At 43.5% G+C, this 20,812-nt stretch overlaps 2 protein-coding genes across 6 annotated transcripts; one reads left to right on the top strand and one right to left on the bottom strand.

Moving 5' to 3' along the window:
- Window positions 1-755: 755 nt before the first annotated feature.
- tacc1 (transforming, acidic coiled-coil containing protein 1) lies at window positions 756-19,541 on the bottom strand. Of its 5 annotated transcripts, XM_037251952.1 has the most exons (15): window positions 9,235-9,744; window positions 8,285-8,391; window positions 5,418-6,682; window positions 5,290-5,387; window positions 4,820-4,855; window positions 4,518-4,581; window positions 4,216-4,408; window positions 3,926-3,984; window positions 3,373-3,480; window positions 3,214-3,290; window positions 3,102-3,145; window positions 2,799-2,962; window positions 2,612-2,718; window positions 2,164-2,284; window positions 756-1,840 (listed from the first exon to the last, which is right to left on the bottom strand). In XM_037251952.1, exons 1-15 carry the CDS (start codon window positions 9,354-9,356, stop codon window positions 1,775-1,777), a joined length of 2,631 nt encoding a protein of 876 aa, XP_037107847.1. In that variant the 5' UTR covers window positions 9,357-9,744; the 3' UTR covers window positions 756-1,774. The 5 variants fall into 5 exon arrangements, with proteins under 5 accessions (XP_037107847.1, XP_037107851.1, XP_037107849.1 ...); XM_037251956.1 differs by lacking the exon at window positions 9,235-9,744 and adding an exon at window positions 19,415-19,541 and having other exon boundaries at window positions 5,290-6,682; XM_037251954.1 differs by lacking the exon at window positions 9,235-9,744 and adding an exon at window positions 17,006-17,375 and having other exon boundaries at window positions 5,290-6,682.
- Window positions 11,629-17,716, top strand: aggf1 (angiogenic factor with G patch and FHA domains 1). The gene is made up of 15 exons (XM_037251958.1): window positions 11,629-11,864; window positions 12,007-12,198; window positions 12,436-12,535; window positions 12,620-12,825; window positions 12,907-13,038; window positions 13,219-13,410; window positions 13,975-14,389; window positions 14,612-14,714; window positions 14,822-14,873; window positions 14,952-15,053; window positions 15,370-15,535; window positions 15,618-15,697; window positions 15,769-15,896; window positions 15,979-16,078; window positions 16,165-17,716. The coding sequence occupies exons 2-15, from the start codon at window positions 12,013-12,015 to the stop codon at window positions 16,411-16,413; spliced, it is 2,211 nt and encodes a 736-aa protein (XP_037107853.1). The 5' UTR covers window positions 11,629-11,864; window positions 12,007-12,012; the 3' UTR covers window positions 16,414-17,716.
- Window positions 19,542-20,812: the final 1,271 nt, after the last annotated feature.

The following is a 20,812-nucleotide window of genomic DNA, read 5'->3' as shown; positions in this document are numbered from 1 at the left end:
ACCCCGCCCCTCTCATCCCACCCCCGCTCCAAGCACCACCGGGGTCACACAAACACACCAGATCTTGGCCCTGCATCCATCATATAGGAAACCTATACTGTACTTTACATTCCATTCTCCGTGTAAATGTACGGCTTGTGTTTTTGTGTTTCTAATTCTCTGAATTTCAATGTCTGGGGGTTTTTTTTCCTCAAAAAGACAGACTGTGGATTTGCAAAGTTTGTTGAAGTTAGAGTTAGACCACATCCCATAATGTCCCCACTAGAATCAGACATAAAATTATAGGATGTGTTTTTGTGTGGCCGAAAGTTCAAACTTCCTCCAGCTCCCAACGTGTCAGATTTTTGAGAAATGAAATACGCTCAAATTATTGGCATGTGTAACTCTCTTTAGCTAATAGGAGAGCATTATTACTGAAAACATTATCACTCAACAAATATAAATGTAGACTCTTACCTGCATCCAAGACAGAGTTAATTGCATGTTTGTTTCTAACGATGTTATCAATGTGAGAGTTCAGAGGCCTCATCTTATCTGTGAAGTCAAATCGCAACAGAATTGTAAAGGCTGCAACACATCACCGGTAAGTGACCACCTTACCTTTTAGTAACATTTCCAAATTCAAATACCTCAGATGTTAGTGGCCGAACAAGGCTGCGTCAGCAAAAAAAGGTGGTGTAGTAGTCTGTACGATGACAAACAAAAAGCCACTGGCGGATGTTGTTAGCTTAAAGTTAGCATCTGCTGGAGTAAAGTTGTGGAGTAAAACAGCAAACACTTTTTATTTAGGAATGCACAAAATATACCTTTGAGTATACAGGAGTACTAATTCCATATACAAATAACAAGGCTTTTCATCAAGTATAAAATGTACAATATTTTTATGTTCAAAAATCCACTGCAACAGAATGTCATTTGTCATTATTTTTGGCAATAGATTGTGCTGAAAGGACTCTTCCATGGAGGAGCAGACCATCCATCCATCCTTCCATCCATCACATCACTTCTTCTTCATCTTCCCTCGGGTTCAATCAGACCTGAGAATGCCGTCAATGCTGGAACGTGTTTGAACAGCAAATTCACATTGCGTGCAATCACGTGGAAGTGGATGGACGTGCGAGACGTGCACTTTGGCCACAAGAGACGAATGACTGCATGAGGAGCTTACGGTAACACGTGTTTTTCTCTTTTTACAAAATAGACACAATAAAGGCACACCGTATTTGGAAAACATGATAGTGACAAAAAATGATGGTCATGCTTGCAAACTTGTGAGCAAGAGGTTGCATGATTCATTTTTTCCATGTGCTCTTCTTCTAAATGATCCCACAAATGTCGGTGGAATAAAACTCATGATGTCATTACTTTGCAAAGCTGTACACTCTGAGTCAATAAAACAGACAACATATAAAAATAGTCACTACCTTATATATGAAGTCTCTACAAGCCCACTTCAGCTCAGGCACTGACTGACTGACTGACATGACTGTATTTACAATCAGGCAATGAAAGGTCGTGACATCTTTCATTACATATTTGGATGACATCATGGTGATAAAACATTTTTTTCCCACAATAGTCTATAACCTGGAAGTAAAACATCCATAAGCATCCATATTTTCAAATTATACACAATTTTGTGCTTGAGCACTGCTTGAGTTCAATATTTTAGTATGAGGTATGCAACCATGTACAATATTTACTCCAGATACTTGAAGTATATTGATATGCACGACAATGCTTTGTGTGCTCTCTTAGAAGCGAACATGACCTCTTATTCCGTTCCCATTTTGGCAATCAGTTCATCACAGATCTTTGTGAGCTCCTCAATCTCCTGATTCTGTGTACACACACAAAAAGAAAGAATGTTACTCGTACTTTTTACCGGAATACTGCAGCGCTCGTTAAATGAAATGCTGCCCTCTTGTGGTACATACGTATACTGTATCTTTTTTTGTAATTTCTCAAAGCGGTCATAACTCTGAGTACACATACGTAAATGAAAGGAAAATTTTCATGCGTGAGAGGAACTTATCGATGGAATTTTAACCTACCCTAATACTGAAGTTAACTCATAATTAAAGTAAATATTTGACCTCTAGGTCATAAAGATAAAGCATCATTGACATTGCAAGCTGTGCTTAACATTTTTTTGCGCCATACCTTCTGAAGGACAGCTCTCTCAAGCGAGTCCACCTTCATTTGTTCCTTCCTCAGGCTGGCGTTTAGTGCCACCCCCTCCGCGCTGGCCTTGGAACGCACCTGCGCTATCTCCTCATTGGCCCTGTCAGAACATGTACAAGAATGAAAAATTTGCACAGCCAAAAGAAAAGATTATCTAACACACACGAAGACTGAATTTGAGCATCTGACTTTGTAGAGGTGAAATTTCATTTTTACAACCCCCCCCCAAAAATCTTCAGAAAATGTTGATGAACATTGACTATAATGTTCCCTTCAGAGATGGATGGAAATATGGAAATAAATCCTGGACAAATAGGAAAATACCCAAAATTCAAGTCAATTATCTGTTCTGACACCTGCAGGGTCCAAGCACATTTCACATCCCATTCTAGCTCCACCACTGGACAACACTAAACACAAATCTCACCGATCCAGTTTCTCTTCTGCGTGCACTTTGAGGGTTTGGTAACGCTGCTCCTCCTGCTTGATGCGTGTCAGGTAGTCCTGTGCACATTTCTTCAGGACCTCCTCATTCTGGAGACAACAAGCAGCGGGTGCATGCTGACGCAAGGGTGCGCTACTCAATATATTGTGACATTCAAAGCTCTACTGACCTTCTTGAAGCCCTCCAAGACCCCCTTCATGTTTTCATAGCGCCTGAAGAGGTCTGCGAAGGAGCGCTCTACAGAACTGAGGTCGGCCAGGGCCTGGTCCCTCTCCATAGTCAGCTGTTGGACCGACTTACTGCTGGACAGCGTCTTCTGCTCCCGCTCATCCTCTATAACAAAGATGATGATGTTGACTATATAGATTGGTTGACGACAACAGTGACATCACAGAGAGGTGAGGCACTACCTCTGGACCTGCCATGCTTGTGAAGGCAACACAAACACAACCGCTAGGTGGCAGTGACTCACCAATCATCTGGGCAACTGTCTTCTCATACTCTGCAACAATTTTCCTGTCAACACAAGAGTACAGCGTGAGCAGTGTAAGTCTTTTTAATTTGAGTGGATTTGTGCTTGGTACCTCATCTCTAAAACCTCAGCTCTGCTGTCCTCGTACTTTGTCTTCCACTCACCGGCCTCAATCTCTTTTGTGATTATCTGCGGCGAGCAACAAAGGGCATGAAGATGTATGATTATGATAATGCGTGGATCGATTCTGACTCCAATGAGAGTGACGTACCTCCTCTCTAATGAGGGTCAGCACTGCAGCCTTGTCAATCTCAGTCAGGGAAATTTTGTCTCGGGACGGGGCCGCTGCGTCACTGCTGCATGTTGTTAGAGTCTCACACTGTAAAACATTAAATATGAGCATGACTATAATGTATCTTCATGGTTGATCAGAGGTATGGGGGGCTTAAGCAGCATCCATCGCAGGCCACATAAGGAGACACGCAACCATTCACACCATCACAGAGTGGGAAGTAAGCCCACGCAACTTGCAGCAAAGTTAGATGAGGCGGCGCTGTCAAGTGACTTCAGCAAGTTCACGTTCATATTCCGGTTCACTGCCCCAGGACTTTTTTGTGATACATTTGCAATCTAATGGTACTTCAATTTGCATCGATTCGCATATTCAAATCTTTTCAAAGCCTCTGCGTGCAAGCGTGTTTGTCTTAGACAGACACTGAAAGAGAGCAACCATTATAAAAAAAATGAGTGACGCATCTCACTGTGGTATTTCTAACGGCGATAAACATGAAAATATATTTCAACGATGACTACGGTTCACTCACTTTGTCATCCTTCATAATACATGTGTCCTTCTCATCTTCATGATCCACTGTCTCCTGAGCTATGAATGGGAACATAACACAGTTGCAAACAAAGTAAAAACAATGGACTAAAACATTAATAAACTAATGTACAACATACGTATATGTATATATTTAAAAATATAGGCTTGGTAACACTTTTGTATCAGTCTTCCTCATGTCTAAGTAAATGATGAGAAAAGGTATTGGCAGATAGTATTCCGTCATGCTGTGACATGTGGATGGAAGAAAAAGAAATCCTGTAAAGTTACCATCTGATACAGGTGTTTCCTCAATTGTCTGTTTTTTGACAAATGTATCGATACATTCAGACTCTTCTTTCCGCTGGTGCTCGTCTTGCATTGTTTGTCCCATCATGCCGGTGGATGCCAGCTTCTCCTCATCAGTGGCGTAGTGAACTGGTTGTGAAATCTCTGGTGAGCAAACGACCACCTCGTTCTCCTCCTGAGCACAGGATTGTTGCGATTACTATACCGTAACACAATATTCAGTGGTTGAGCTAAATAATGGATATTGTTGAAAGAGCTGAGACCCTCTCAAATGATCAAATTACCTGCTTGCACAAGTCCTGTGTTTGCGATTGGCTCTCGTCATGTTTCTCAACTTTACAGGGATTCCTGTGAGACAAAAACAGTGCAGACAAACAAGGTCAAGAAAGTTCTGATCTTCAAAAGTAGACCTCCTTGAGATACAAATTATACTTGTAAGCATTAGGTGCTTTGGAAATGGGCCAAATTGAAAAAGTCATGGGGGAATTAGTGGCTCCTTTTATGGTCGCTGACCAATCATGTTGATCATTTAAACTGTCCGCAAGCATGCTTAAAAGAAAGCGGCTACGATAGCGATAGTACTTACAACAGAAAACAGAGAAACCTGGCTTGTTCAGATGTCCTGAGGCCGACAGAAGTAGATGAAAAGAGGAGATTTAGGGGTTGCGCAACCAGAGAGAGACAGAAGGATGAAGGATGGTTATTTTCATGAGGGTAGAGGGAAAAAAACAAATGTGAATGAGCCAAAGTGTTTTTCTTAGCATGGTAAATAGCAGAGGCAAAACATGCTGCGTGCAAAAAGCTCAAGGCGGCGTTTCCTAACAACAAAGACTTCCCACAGCCTAAATATAAACAAGTTGAGGAATCACACCAATGACCACTATGCAGCGCTAAGTGCTTGGCATGTGTCCAAAGTGTTATCTGCTATGCAACCTTCCCATGAGGTGATGTCAACAACAATTTAGCCTCAAAAAGGAAAGTAGGGCTAAACTTGAAAATGGAGGTTTGCTGGGATTCTGTTGAACTCTGCCACATTCATAGGTGAAGACCACTTACTCGGCTCTCCTCTCTTTGCTTTTCTTGGGAACTTGACGAATGCTCTTCTTTCCCACCGGTTGCTCTGTTTTCTGTTTGCTTTGGTCCTTGGTTTTCTTCTCAGACTGATTGGAACAACTGGACGAATCCTCGTTGCTCAAGGTGTTGGAGGGCTTGAAAGGCTCCACGGAATCGTCAAAATTGTTCGGGTCGAAAGTGAAAGAGCCTTTGGGGAGGACGGGAGAACCGCTCAAAGTGTTGCTGGTCCCGAATGGATTGAAGTTGGGGTCGTCCCACTGACTGGGGTCAAAGTTATACGATCCTTTACTTGGAATGGGAACGTCGTCCAGGTTGACAGGCACAGTGGTGTCTGAAATTTGGACATTCGTCTCTGGTGCGTTCTCAGAAGCCGATTCTGACACTGCAGGTTCCGGTGCCGGTTCGGAAGGAATCTCTGCCACTTTGGGCCTCACTTGCTTCCTGGGTTTGCTGGTTGTTTTTCTAGATCCCGATTTCTTGGGAGGTGGTTTGCTAACCGCCCCCTCGTCCGGCCCAAACTCCAGCCTCACAGGTTTTGCCTCTGATGTAGATTCTTCTGTCGGTGCTGCAGCACTGTTGTCTTCAATTAAAGAGCTGCCGAGCGGCTCAGGTCTGGGGAAAGTTATTGAACTGCATGGTGGTGGAGAGTTCTGGATTTTGGATCCGCCGCTAGTGAAAGGATTGAAACTGTCATCTATCTGGTCAGGGTCAAATTTGTAGGAGGCTTTGGGAACAGGGATTTCCTCTTCCTCGTTGGTTTGTGCATCCTCCTTCTGTGTCTGCTTTATTGACAGGGATGGAGGTGTCGATTTGCGTGGTTTAGTTTTTGAGCTGGATTCGGATTTTTTCGTGACATCGCTGTGCTGTGGTTCTGACTCAACAAGAGGCTTCTCCTTTGAGTGCTCCAGAACAGGGCTTGGAACAGCTTCAATGCTTTGGATTGGGTTTGCCACGGGAGTAGGAGATGAAGCTGGAGCAAGATCCAGATATGGTTCATCAACCAAGGTGGGAGTTGTGTCTCGGGGTGGTTCTGGTGATGGAACTGTGCAGCTCACCACTTCAGGAACCAATGTCTCTTCTCGGGGGGGTTCTGGTGTTGGAAATTGGTACACTTCAGGAATCAATGTCTCTTCCCGTGGGGGTTCTGGTGGTGGTGCTGTGCCCGTTTCTGGAATTGATGTGACTGGGAATGAATCAGGAGCAGGTTCATAGTCGAGCGGTTTTGATCGGTCTTGTTGTGCTTCGAGATGCTTGCTGCTCATTCCCAGGGGGTCTTGCATGGGTACGGCTGGTTCATCCTGACCCATGTCCAAGAGTAAATTATTGTGGTACCCGATTGGAGCTGTAACCATCAGATGCTCCTCCTGATCTGCATCTGAAAAAGAATATTCAAAACATAGTTACGACTGCACATTTAGTTTCTCCAATCAGATCAGAGCTCAGATGCACAAGATATCTGATTGGTTCTCTGAAAACAAGTCACTAGGCTACCGACTGTTCCATTTGCAGCTGTTGCTATGGTAATGTCTTGCTATGAGATGAGGGCTGTGACATTTAAATCAACCGCACTGGGCGATAATAAATAAAAACACCAGAGATAGCTTGCACAGAACAACAGCGAGCGAGCGAGAGAGCGCTTTGATGACGCCAAAGACAGCACATCGACATATTTGAGTATGCCTGTCATGGTGGCCATGTGTAATATTATGTTGCTAGGAGACAACAGCCTGCCCGGGTTTCTTCTACTTCTCTTCACTAGCTTGCCAGAATCATTTTTGAATTCCTAATCGAAATCCATGTCACGATCAGTCAAAGGCACAACGACGGACACATTGCAGTGATTTCCAATCTATGACTTTGCAAAAACAACAACAGCAGTCTTTCTGTAAATAAATATGCATGTAATATTTTGTCTGTAAGGTTGATTTAGTAATCATACACTTATTATTGTGGGGTACAATATTAAAACCAATTATGCCTGTGATTCCATTTAATTCTAAAACATTGCTAACTACAACCACATTGATTATTTTTTGTTTTTATTTTAATGACTAATTATTCATTTAATTCCCAATTTATTAACCCATTAACTGACCCTGTCAAAAACGTTTTTGATTGTTAGTGTTATACTGTACAAAAAAATAAATAAAAAATTGTCATGTTTGGACCGATTAGGATGCCGTAATGGTAATTTTAGATGGCCACAGACAAATACAGTCCCTGACATGACAAAGACGTCTTAGAAATGCTTTAGCTCCTGTCTACTCAATACAAACACACACAAACACGTGTGATGTATGAGGTTGTTGAGTCATTAGGAAATTCTCTCCTGTCATTGTCTCTCCTCACTTTGCAATGTACTCTATGAAGAAATGCTGGTTGACTGGATTCCTCTTTAAAAACAGTCTCAGGCGTGCACTGAACATAAAAAAATCAAAAGGCAAACAAGTGTGACGGAAACCCCCAATCCTCATCCCCTCCTCCCGACCCCTGTCAGCGAGCAGCACAAAACAGGGTGAACTAAAGCTTTTGTTGAACCTGTTGAATTCCAGAGCAAAGACCATTCCCACACTCTGTCACAGACGCTGCCTCTTGGCAATTCGTGTTAAAAAGTGACAACAGGTCTGCCAACCCCACCTAAACACTGTTGAACTAAAAACAGGTACTAAAAACAACTACAGCACAGGGTCATTTGGTAGTCAAAATAAAGGCAGGTGAAAGGTAAATCATTAATGGGAGCTGGAATGTGGTAGGCAGGTACATTCCTGACCCAGCTCGGCTGCACGTGGATCCAATTACATCAAACTTGATCCACCATGTATGTGCACGGCGGTGGAGCTGATTCAAGTCCATGTGTTTGAAAAATAATGATGCTATTCTATGATGTCCAACATTTCCAGTAACATACTGCCAACACGCAAATGACTCATGAAGAGCACTTTTTTGCTTCGCCTGCCAGCGTGTTGCGTTCCCTCACCTGTTTTGTTGTCAGCATTGCCACTTTCCAGCTCTCCTGGGATGACCGGTGGGCCGCGGACAGGAGTCGCCGCCTCGGGTGTGTCGAAATGACCGTCTGAGTCAGAACTGATGTAGCCAGAGGGGGAAACAAACAAGCAAATGATGTTAGAATCAATCCATTCAAGACTGAAAGTTCATTCTGTACTAATCCATGTCTATATCAAATTTGCTCTTTCATCTATTCCGATGTCACAACAATGTCGCCATTTATCAGATTTGCCCCTGATGAAGGCCTTTTGGCTAATTACAACACTTGGTACCATTTTCACCACACAAAATTATTTATGTTGCCAAGTTGTAAAATATTCAATGATACAAAAGCAGTACCACATCAGGATCTAAACATTGCACCCTAGAAAGTTAGTGTTTGTGAGACTGTGAAATTAATTGCAGAAATGTACTTGACTTTATGGTGACAGGAAGTAAATGCAGCACAGACAGAAAGAGGAAATTGGCTGACCTGCTCTCTTCCTGTCACACCGCATTCAACACTTTGCTTTCATTTCCAAAACATGAACCTTTTACTAAAGATGAGCCAGATTTGATATGTTCACCACCACATTGTGGATGTTGAAAAAAAAAAAATCGGACAATATCAGTGCCACAACGCCCAAAGCGTGCGTCGTGTTTGTGTGAAGGATTCATACCTCTGTCTACACTGCTTACTTCTGTCGCACAAACGACTACAGAGAAAACATTGTGTTCAAACCACAGCCATGCCAGAAATGTATCAGCGATAATCAAACAAACGTGTTCTCTTCCTCAACAAACGTGAGAATGCTCTTCACTGTTTGTTGTTGAGGAATTCTCATCTAAATTTCCCTGACAGCACCCACACACAAACACACGTGTGTACACACGTGTCAATACACATCCCTCGCTGCCACAAGTGTCCAAAAGAACACTTGCCTGCAGCCTTGAGATCTCTCTTCATCATCCTCCTCCTCCTTCTCCTCGCTCCCCTCCTCTGCTCCTCGCACCGCCGTCCACGTCCACTTGGCCCATGACACGGGTGACAACCAAGACGACATCTCCTTTCCCCTGTGGCACTCTCGACCTAATGCTGGGTGGCGATTCGCTCACTTGGCACTAATCCCTTTTGCTTTTTAAATTTCCATCTGCCTTCTCATCGCCCTAGAAAGACTGTTTCCTCAGCATGGTCCCCACTGGTGGAAGGAACCATTTCTACTAAAGCGTTTCACCTCCACTCCCTGAATGTGCCTGTGCTTCTCTGATCAGCTGGTTCTCTAACTGCTCACTCCTGCTAACCCCCTCCAAGCTTGCACAGCAGGCTGCTCCATTGAATCTAAACCCGGGCGGGGGAGGCAGCAAGCTTTCAGTGCACAAGTCCACGTAGGTGTTCTTTACTGAGCTCCATGTGTTGCCCTGTGGTTGGAGAATGGTACAACCCTTCAGTTAGCCGTTTCTCTCTGAAGCAGAAGGAGGAGGGAGTCTGGAAACAAACAGTGAGGGAGGAGAAGAAGAAGGAGGAGCTTTGAGGCAGGGGTTCCTCACTCGGTTTCGGAATGTGGGGTTGCACCTAAAAACAGTTTTTGCAACCCCCAAGTGGTTTAACAGTTGACTGGCTTTGCTGTCAGGAGACAGACTGGAGCAACCAGTTTAGCATCACCTCAATAAATGCAGTGGATCAGCTCTTGCATATGAGTTCACCCAACCAATCAACGTATGTCCCTCTGGGAGTTCTTCGGGAGTATAGGGTATCAAAGGCTGTACATTCTCTGATGCACGTCAATTGTGGCCGCCGATGGACTGGCTGTTCGGGAATCTCCTGAAATTCCTGATGGCCACCACTTCTGTGCCTGTCACAACATGTTGAAATGCAGTGTTTTAGAGCTTTGTTATAACAATACAAGTGGATCATCTGAGTAGATCCCACATGTACTAGGTAAGGTTTTAAATAGTCAGGAAAGATTTAGCCACGTATGGCAGCTGCGCACAAGTTTCCATCACTAAGCAAGAGGTACACGTGGCTCATTTAGAGGTTCCACTTTGGAGCACAGAGGGTGGAGTTTGTCTTTATTTACTGTCTGGGTATGCAGAGGCTTCAAGGAGATTGTCTAGAGCTTGTTATTGCTGGCTTGTAACAAATAAACACTTGAATTGGAAAGTTAGGATCAATTTGTGACTTCATTTTTAGGCCATTTCCTCATTTGTGACTGGCGTAGTCATAACAGAGGAGTTTGCTTCCTTAGCGGTGTTTGTCTTGTCTAAAAATGGCATTGATAAACATGAGGAGGTAGCATAAGGAAACTGCGTGTGCCTCCTGATAAAAGACCTTAAAAGCTGTGTTACCAGCACTGCTGCAACCAGCTGAGATCTGCCAAGAAATCTGGAGCTTGCACAATGATCTGTACATAACTCAAAAAAGTCTCAGATTTCAAATTCTGATGCTGTGGGAGGAACCCGTATGTTTTTGTTTTGTTTTGTTGAGGAAATAGTCTCCGAAGCCAACCAATTTGACTTTCTCTCCATTGCAATTTTTTCCCCAGTTGAAACAACCTGAACTGTGCTTGAAGCAGAACAAGAACAAAAGGCATATTCATGATAAGGCGTACAATGCAGATGTATTGTTGTCATAATGATTGACTTCACACTAAATCCACATCCAACATGCACAAAGCATCGTTATCGGCCTATATTTTTCCACACATTAGTGGAGCCATATCAATGTTTTAAGTGAAATAAATAAATATAAATAAAGCAGACACACACAAACAGTCTGATCTCGGGAAATACACCGGCAGTGAGCCAACGTATGTAAGATAATTTTAGGGGGGGAAAAAATAGAGATGCTACTGAGCAAGAGGAAAGAATTGGTCAATATTCAAGGTATGTGTGTGGAACAAATGAGGTAGTATCTCACCAGAAAGTTAAAAAAAAATAGGGACTTATTAATAAAATGACAGTAACAGCTCCTTTTAGCAAGCTACGTACAGAATGGAAACTAATGAAAATTATATTTTATCAGGGATTCAAAAAGTAGGTGTAGCACAGTGTCCTCTAGTGGCAAGACAGTAACATCGCCACAAATAGCTCACAAAAATCTCCAACATTTACTGTTATCTTCCTAAATATATATAAAGCGTCATGTGTTTGTAGTTTATAAACCAATAGAAGTTTGAAACGCAATAAACTTGAGATGCTTTTCAAGATTGAACGATTACGTAACTAACACGTACAGTAAACTGAAGAGTAATAATGACTTTGCTCGACAGATGGCGGTAAAGCCTTTGTAACATGCAGTTTAGCCGGGAACCGGATGTCCGCCAACCGCGAAAAAGAATAGTTTCCGGTGTGGGTGGTTTGTTTTCTGGTAGTTAATGGCGGTCGCGTACAGCGTTGTCTGTCCACATCTTCACGGTTTTCATTGTAACTGTCTAATTGTAATCAAACATGTACTCGGGTGTGTTGAGATTGCGGGCTAGTTACACGATATTTATGTTCAACTTTCAGGTTGGCTCACGTGCCGTGGGGTTTGGAAAGACACGGTTTAAAGCGAGGCGAAAACGACGCAAACGGTGAGACGGCACTTATGCAAACACTGTATGTTGTCCACGTCATTAATACGTGCTACCTACTGGCTTATTACATCCACTACTCCTACGTTCTTTATTTTCGTTGTCCACGTGCACGGTGCAAATATAATCCTTTCCATTCTAGAGGAGCATGGAGGACGAAGAAGGAGAGAAAGACAGCGGGTGTGAAGTAGCCGAGCTGCGTCTTCAGGTGGAGTCGTTGAAAGAGGAGCTGAAGGAGTGCAAAGCCGAACTGGCCAAGTTGCAGAAGCAACTGAGCCATTCCGAGAGACTGCAGAGGAGCACAGAGAGCTACAACGAGGATTTGAGGAAACAGGTTCGAATTTGCATTCCGTTCACAAGCTGACAAAAATCCGTTTTGGTTGACACTGGCTGAGATACTACACATACCCAATTGTTTGTTTTTGTGAATATAGAACTTCCAGTACATCACAGACCGATGTTTATAATTCTATACGGTTTATAAATTTGAACACACCTCATATGAGTCCAAACTCGTTCTTATCTTTATCACAAACGCGCACAATTGATATTTGCAATGATCCAATTGCAGGTGGATCAACTAAGTGCAGAGATTCATGAGTGGAAGAAAAAAAACAAAGAGAAAGTTCATGTTGAAACTCAGACCGAAGAATATGTTTGGACTGAAACAGGTATCGTTATATCTTTATACTTAGTAATTGGCTAATCCCCAAGGGTTAATAAATGGTCTCAATTGGTGTTCTTTTTCTTTCCAGACTATTATAACTACTACTACGGTGACTACGCTCAGAAGAGCGTGGCTGCGGACTCCCAGGAAAGTCTGGAGACCACTCAAGCGGTGGCTGCGACTGGTGGAGGTGACTCGGCAGAGGTTGCAACAGTGGAGCCGGCAGACACTACAGCAGACACAACTGCGGATGTGTCTGCTCAACCCGATAGCAGTGTGGGAGTCACAACAGAGGTGTGTGCATGTGCCTCAAGAATGCTCATTTAATATTACTCAAATAGATTTTCCGAGAAAACAATCCCATGTTTCTCTTAGGCGGGTGATGCAGCATCCATTGCCGACATGCTAAGAGCTACCGCTGAGGAGGCCATGACACAGACCGGCTTTGTCTTCGACGAGACAACTGGCATGTACTATGACCACAGCACTGGCTTCTATTATGACTCGGTTCGTAAAATGTTTCGATGCTAGAATTTACGATCCATGGGTTCAATTGACTCAATTATGATTTTACCCACTGGTGACATAGTTGGAACTTAAGTCATGGCAGTGGAAAATCCATCCTCTGTCACTAACACGTTGCATCTTTGGTTCGACTCATTTGGCTACGCATGATTCTCGCCTCAGGTCAGCCAGCTCTACTACGATTCCAGCACGGGCTTTTACTACTATTACGACGCAGAAAGTGGACGGTACCAGTTTCATTCCAAAGTTGAGGTTTCTGCTGCGCAGACTGGTGACCAAGATGATTGTATGAATGAAAAGAAAGGCAAATGGTTCAAGAGAGGTGGGAAGAAAAACACACTGTACAGTGATAAGGTGAGTGAGCGATCTAACGTCTGGGCACAATAAATACGAGTTGACTGCTGGCTTTTGAGTGACCATCGCAAACGGACCATTTACATTCTTAGGATTGCCTTTCGGTCTCAGTCTTTAAATCATGCCGTCTTCCCTGTGTGTCAAAACGCGAGGCTAGCTGACTAAAAGACTATTCCTTCGACCCAGGTACACGAGCTGACTAACTCGTTGGCTAATATGAAGATTTTCTCAAACTGGAACACTGCTTGCCACAGAGGTACATATTTTCAATGACCAACACGAGCATCAAAGTTATAGTCATGCATTTCTTGTCACACCACCTGAAAATGCATTTATAAAACAGGATGTGGCGATTTGTTAGCTCGTTAATTAATTTGCAGGGTCTTCCAAATATAGTGGTGTCATATTAACACGCGATTGCTGAGATTCCTGGCAAGAATGTAAAAAGATTGATATCACGTTAGGTTTAAAATCTGGTTTCAAAGGCGAGGATCTCCAAAAGCCAGCAGTCTTCCTATCAGTGAATCTCATTGGACAATCTAATTGCTAAATATATTATGGCAGGAGTATGCATATGATGAGTTCAAGTCGGATGAAGAAGAGCATCAATCAAGGCGGGAGTCCCGAAAATCAAGAAGACGATCTCGTAGTCCCGAGCCGCGCGAGAGAGACTCCAAACGGCGGGGGGAGAGAGACAAGTCCTCCTCCTCCAAGAGAAAGAAGCATAAAAGTGGTTCAAGCCATGATGAGAAGAAAAGATCAAAGAAGAAAAAGAAGCGATCCAAGTCGTCGTCGCACAAGAAGGACCGAAGATCCCCAACTCGGAGCACCGACTTGGCGGGGAACAGCGAGGCTGAGGAAGGGGAGCTCACTGAGTCGGAGAAGGAGCAGTGGGAGTCTCCGCCTTCTGCATCGCCTTCTCGGAGTTCACCTTGCAACCACAGCCCGGAGTCCGAGATGGAGACTCAGTGTCGGGCAGGTGAGCTAGCGACGAGCTACTTCGGCACTTGCGGCAGGCACCTTTAAGTCCACTGACAGGAACCAGGAAGACCTCATAAGTGAGGTCAGGTCACTTGGACCCACACTGCCTGGATGAGTTTAGTGTGGTGTTGTTGATGTGCCACTTCAGTAGGTGATTTTAAAAAAAAAAAAAAAACTTCTAAACTCTCATGCATCACTTTGTTTCTTTTTGTTTTCTCAGAGCTGTGGCCACCCTGCGTGAGAGTCACCGTGGTCCGATCTCCGGTGCTGCAGGTTGGAACGTTGTTTATCATCACAGCTGACTCTGCGTCCACCATTGGCAGGTGTGTTCTGTCTCATTAACAAGAGGGAAACAATCACTTAGACTTAAAGCAAAACCCAAGGAGATGCGCGCCTTGTTACAAAAATATGAATTTTCTGTCTGTTGCAGAGAGAAAGACATGGATCATGCAATTCAGATACCAGAAATGGGGGTCAGCAAGGTATGGTTCAGCCTTTTGAATGACAGCAGAATTTACAATGATGAAATTGATGTTTGACAATTGTTTGATTGCTCCTAGTTGCATGCTGAGGTGTACTTTGACCAGCAGCTGCAGAGCTACATGATCGTGGACCAGGGAAGTCAGAACGGAACGGTTATCAATGGCAACAGAATCTTACAGGTGCAGATCTGCGATTTATAGCCATAAGTTTTTTATGGGGCTTTAAAGATAACACGACAGGGACTAAGCCCTGCAGCAAATAACGAAAAGAGACGCCCGTACGCAAAGGTTGGCAACTACCTTTAGATGCCACAAGGTGGCAGTAGAGCAGTTTGTCTACTAAACAAAGCTGTCGCCTGACTAAATGAAGCTCCTCCCTTCAGTTTGCTGTAGTTTTTGGGTATCAAGACGCCACGAGATGGTGCTTAACAGCGAATTAATGAATTTCTCAGCAAATAAAAGACACCACCACTTGTTCACTGCCGTCTGTCCACAGCCCAAAATCAAGTGTGAGCCACTCCCACTGACTCACGGCGACGAGGTGAAGATGGGAGACACGGTGTTGTCCTTCCACATCCACGCAGGGACCGATACGTGTGATGGCTGTGAGCCTGGCCAAGTGATGGCTCACCTCAGCAAGCACAAGAAAGAGGAGACGCTAGGTGAGCTTTTTTCCTATCTGGAGAAACTTATTTTCTCTTTCAAATCATATCCATTTGTTTGAATCGCTGTATTTCCCCATAGGACCAACTCTAACCAAAGAGGATAAAGAAGTGCTGAGACAGAAAGAGCTCAAATCCATGAAGGCCAAATATGGCCTCCAGGTAAAATGGTGCTACGTCTATTTGACCATTCTCATTTTGTACACCATTTCAACTACTTTTGCCGTTAACAGAGTAACGAGTTCGAAGATGGCAAAGCCCTGAGAAATCCAAAGTATAAGGACCGAGCTGAGTCTCGACGCCAGACTGTGGGCAGCGAGGGTCTTTTCCAACAAGATGACGCCCCTGCTTCTGTTCATGTGTAAGTTTCCATTCACAAACTGCAACTTGTGGGAAAGCCAAATGTGGCTCCATGACTTATTTTGAATGTTGTGCTCTCAAAGGGAGATCAGCGAGGTCAATAAAGGAAGGAAGATGTTGGAAAAGATGGGCTGGAAGAAAGGAGAAGGGCTGGGTAAAGAGGGAACTGGAATGAAAGATCCGGTAAGAGATTGGCTCACATTTCTGTTTGATTTGGATACCCAAAGATTTGTTTATTGATATTCTGCTACTGCTACTTCTTCCTTCAGATTCAGCTTAAAATCCGAAAGGCCCAATCAGGACTGGGAGCGTGCACTGCCCTGTCTGTGGACGACGCCTCTCTGACCAGAACCAAATCCCAGAAGAACTGGGAGAAGGCTCGCGAGAGATTTGCTGACTCGTGCCAGGCAGATGCGCCATCATCCAAAACACAGTGTGCCTCCCCCAAAGCTTGGGTCAAAGCGGAGCCTGAAGCTGCCGGCCCTCACGCCGAGGCTCATCCAGAGACCCAAAGTTAATCAGAGCAGACGGATTTGGAAGACACACATCTTTGAAATACTGCTTTGTGAAAGAGAAGAACTCAGTGTGAGGGTCCAACTAGCTGCAGTGCAGAACTTCCACTTAGCGCTCGAAGCAAATATTGACACACTGAGGTTCTGAGGTCATACTGGAATGAGAGGAGATAACCGAAGACACGCTTAGATGTTGCACAGTCAACACTTAGGAGACAAGTTCTACAGAAGTCACATGAACACATGACAGTGATAATGTACTGTGTATTATTAGAAGTAATATGATGAAACGTTTTGCATTTATTGTCGGGTTATTTGCACACACGTAGCGGTCAGCTGGTGTGCTTCATGTCTGTGTTTGTTTGAAGTCTTGCTGAGGGTGTGCGAATGGTTGCATGTGCTCAGTCAAACTGCTCGGTCACACACACACTAAGGTAGTACTGATCAATATCAGGACAGCCACAAGTAATGTGACTTAAGTCTGTAAAGTGGAAGAATTGCGGTCTCATTGAAATAAATGAAGTGATAATGCAAAGTAAGACCATTCGAATGAGGTTCAGCATATGAAACAAGCGTCAAGGTGACCGAAAAGACTCACGTGGCACTGTTAGTGAGAGTCTTGCCGCTGGGACCCGCCGTGCTCTTCTGACTTATCGTGCCTCCCATTTTGATCTCGCTGTCGTCCAACCAACATGGACGTAAGCTCCGCTTTTCCTGACTTGAGACTGACGTGCGCTTCTATGCTGCTTGACGCCGCCCAAAGCTGCTCTCAGAACTCTCTGACACTTGACAGGTGACTTGCTCCCTCCCTCCCTCAAACAATCGCCTTCCCGAGTCTCCTCCCTTATCTCAGTCGTATGTGTGGCAAATAAACATATTACTGTTAAACATGGGCGGGACCATGGCCACACTTGCCTGACAGCCTTGACGTGACTCACAAGATTAAAAGTGATTTTTTTTTTTTTTTCTTGTTTGGTGATGGCTGCCTGTGTCTTGGGTTGGATCTGGATTGACCAGTTTCAGACATTTCCGGAACAATAAGTGTCTGTTCTACAGACTCTTTACAGTGAATTATGTTGTAAGATGATTCCTTCGGGACGACATCAGCTGATAGAACTGGTTGAATAACCATCTTTTGTTGCCGGAGATGGTTTATCCCAGCCCCGGAAGCTATTGCTGTGCAGTTTGACTAACAAAGTCAAAAGGATTCATTTGACACCTCTAAGTAATAATGTCTGACTTCCTGAGGCAATTTTGCATGTCTGCTGGAGCACAAACTATTTTATAATTAAAAATCAGTATGCGCTTATGTCTTGCACAGGTTTTTACAACTCCAAAATATCTCTGGGGTGTCTTAATTCTTAGCTTTGAGGAATAACGCAGCTCAAAGGTCATGTAGAAAAAGCAGGGTCATTTTCATACCACACATAGCGTCACATACGCACCCCCAACCAGACAAGGGGCAGTGTTGTCGTGCGAGACAAAGTAGATGAGCGTCTCCAGATAACAGAGTACTCTGTCATCAAGTTATATTCCACTGATAAGTCCAGTGCCACTGCTGAAAGACATTGAAACATTTTTTTAATCAATAAAACACACAAAAAAATTACATTTTCCTTATCTGTTCTATGACCACCATGGTCAGTATGTGTTACAATATGGGAGAGAGCCATCAACAAAACATGACAGCACAGTCAGCAGCAGACTCACAACACGGGTCATGTGGGCACTGACATCCACCAAGAGATGACAAAAGGCTACAAATAGAAGAGGGCGGGGGGAAGTTTCTGCTGTCACTGCAGAACTGAATCCTGAAATTTCAAACTATTCTATCGAAATCGTCTTTGGATGACCCTGAACAGGTCACTAGCCAATATAGGGCAATAATTGTTGTCTTTTCCTTTTTTATTTTTTTTATTTTTTTTTTTTTACAAAAATCAACTCAGTCAAAAATTTATTATGCAGGACTATGTTGACCCTCAGCCACAAAATAAATTAGACCTTCGTAGTAATAGGACAGTGTAAGACTCAATGCAAGCGCAACCAAACATTGCCATCCAGTGGTGAATGGTGATATTGCAGTTTTAGAATATACAGTACAACCCTGAGACAGAGCGCAAGAAAGAGGGAGAAAAAGAGAGAAAAGGGAGAGATTGTGGCTGTCAATTGGCCATCCAGTCGAGAGTCTGAAGTCTACAGAGAATTCAGTACTTGAGCATTTGAATGAGGTGGGCAGGAAGTGGAAGGGAGGGCGTCGAGGTTTAAAGCTTCGGAGGTCACATGTTTTCATCCTTTTTTTGGGACGCTGAGAGGAAACGTTTCTCATTCCAGCTACATTCCAGCGATCGTTTGTTTATTCCTAATAAAGCCCAATGGAAGTTTTTATTCATAGAACTTTGATTGGTGAAATTAAGTGTTAAACAGCAAACCATGGCACATGAGTGTAAAAATCTTTTTGCATTTATGTTATGCACATTCTAAACACACATTCTAGTATGTATGGCTACTGTAGAAAACTTGGCTTTAGTTGCTATGAGTAAGCGAGTGTGTCTGAGCTTCAGGGTGTGTCTCCCTAGCTGTGACCTCATCTTCCCAGAAAAGACTCCAGAAACCTCAGCGGCACACTCGCCCACATGATGCAGTCACAGTTTGCCTGTTCATTCAACAAAAGCATCTGAATGTGTGTATGCGCCAGAGGAGCATCCTGTTTATACAGCCCAAGTAGAACTTGCTCAAGTTCTACTGCACTTTTGTCCTGCAGTTACCTGTCAGTGTCCAGTCAGCTAATAAACACATGCATATAAACTGGGTCAACTAGTCAAGGGAATTATAGCTTCATGAAAAGAAGCTTTGTGTGAAAACAAAATAGAACAGCTCCCACATTCTCGAAAAAGCATTACCAACAGTCCATGCAGTGGATGGTGTTGATGCCCAAAAGTAATCACATCAGAACCAGAAGGCATCACATCTAGCTTGTGTAGCCAAATCAAGTGCCAATAGCCCCTACCTTGGCTTGTCAGAGGACATCCGTCGAGAGCTTGTCTCGTCCTGGAGGGAGGAGAAAAAGTCCTCGGCGTGAGCTTCCGTCAAAGTTGCGCTCCGTGTGCTTGTGTGTGGTGGTGGAGCTCGGTCCATGTGGCTGCAAGGGAAATAGGAAATGAAGCTTCTAGGCAACAAGCCACGGACAGAGTGGCCTTTAAAGAAACAGCAGTCACGCTCCTAACAGACCTAATTGTATATAATAATAATAATAATAAAACAGCACACACTTCTAAACTGCAGGTGAATTGCGTGGTTTAACTGAATGACATTAACATATAAAGCACAGACCATTGCATATAGAGCAGTCACTGTCGCATTAATATCTAGTTGTTAACTAAATCGAACAGATGCAGCTTACTTGTTGGTCGAGCAGAAGCACCTGTAGCTAGAACCAAACTGTGGAAGGAATTTTACTTTCTAAATCCGGATTCCCCGAAACATACGGTATTGTGAATCTAACGAAATAAAATGTGTTTGACACCGTTATAATGGCATATTTGATCTCGTATTGTTAAACACCATGCAATGGTGCTCCGCTGAAGTTAAAAAATAATAATCTGGTTGGTGTCTCCCTCTGGTGGTTATATTTCAGAATGCAGATTTTGCAGAACTGTGCAACTCTACTTCGAATGAAAGAAAAAAAAACTCTCTGAACCCCAAATCTCAGAACTGTGAGGCAGATATGCTCACCACTGTGTTGCCCCCCCCCCCCCACCCATAACAAAATAAAACTGCGCTAAAGTACAGTAATGAAATTAATATAATTTGGGTTAAACAAGAGGCATTACATAGGCCCTTTGAGTTGCGTTGAAAATTGGACCGACGCAGGTCGTTCGGTCAATTTGACTGAACTTCCCGAGTTTTTTTCCACAAAAAACATTTTGTGTACAAAAACAATGGAGTTGGTATCAGTTTTAAAGGTATGGACCAAGTGCAATAATACAGAGGGTTTAATCACCATCCTAAAATATAACCATATTTTCATTAAAAAAAAACAAAAAAACGAAAGTTAGTTGTTCAATATTATACTGTTCAACATGTTTCCGAATTGTCTCCCAGTAGCTCAATTGTAGCGTCCCAACTGGATGCGAGTGGGAAACGTGCTCGGCGGATGCAATGAAGACGTTACATCACTTGCAGTAGTGATGTGCATTCCTGTTCTTTTAAGTGAACTGAATCCTTAGAATCAGTTCACTCAAAAGACTCGTTCAAGCGAATCGTTCAACGAATCGACTCCCCCCCCCCCACACACACTGGTCCGTTTATTTTATTTTTATTTTTTTTAACTTCAATAACACACACAACTAAGCAATACACCAGACAAAAAACAATCAAGTAAACAGACGGTAATGTCGACAACGGC

Source organism: Syngnathus acus, chromosome 5 (genome assembly GCF_901709675.1).
Source record: "Syngnathus acus chromosome 5, fSynAcu1.2, whole genome shotgun sequence".
Taxonomy (NCBI): Eukaryota; Metazoa; Chordata; class Actinopteri; order Syngnathiformes; family Syngnathidae; genus Syngnathus; species Syngnathus acus.
Note: the sequence above shows the minus strand (reverse complement) of the source record. Positions and strands in the feature narration are given on the sequence as shown.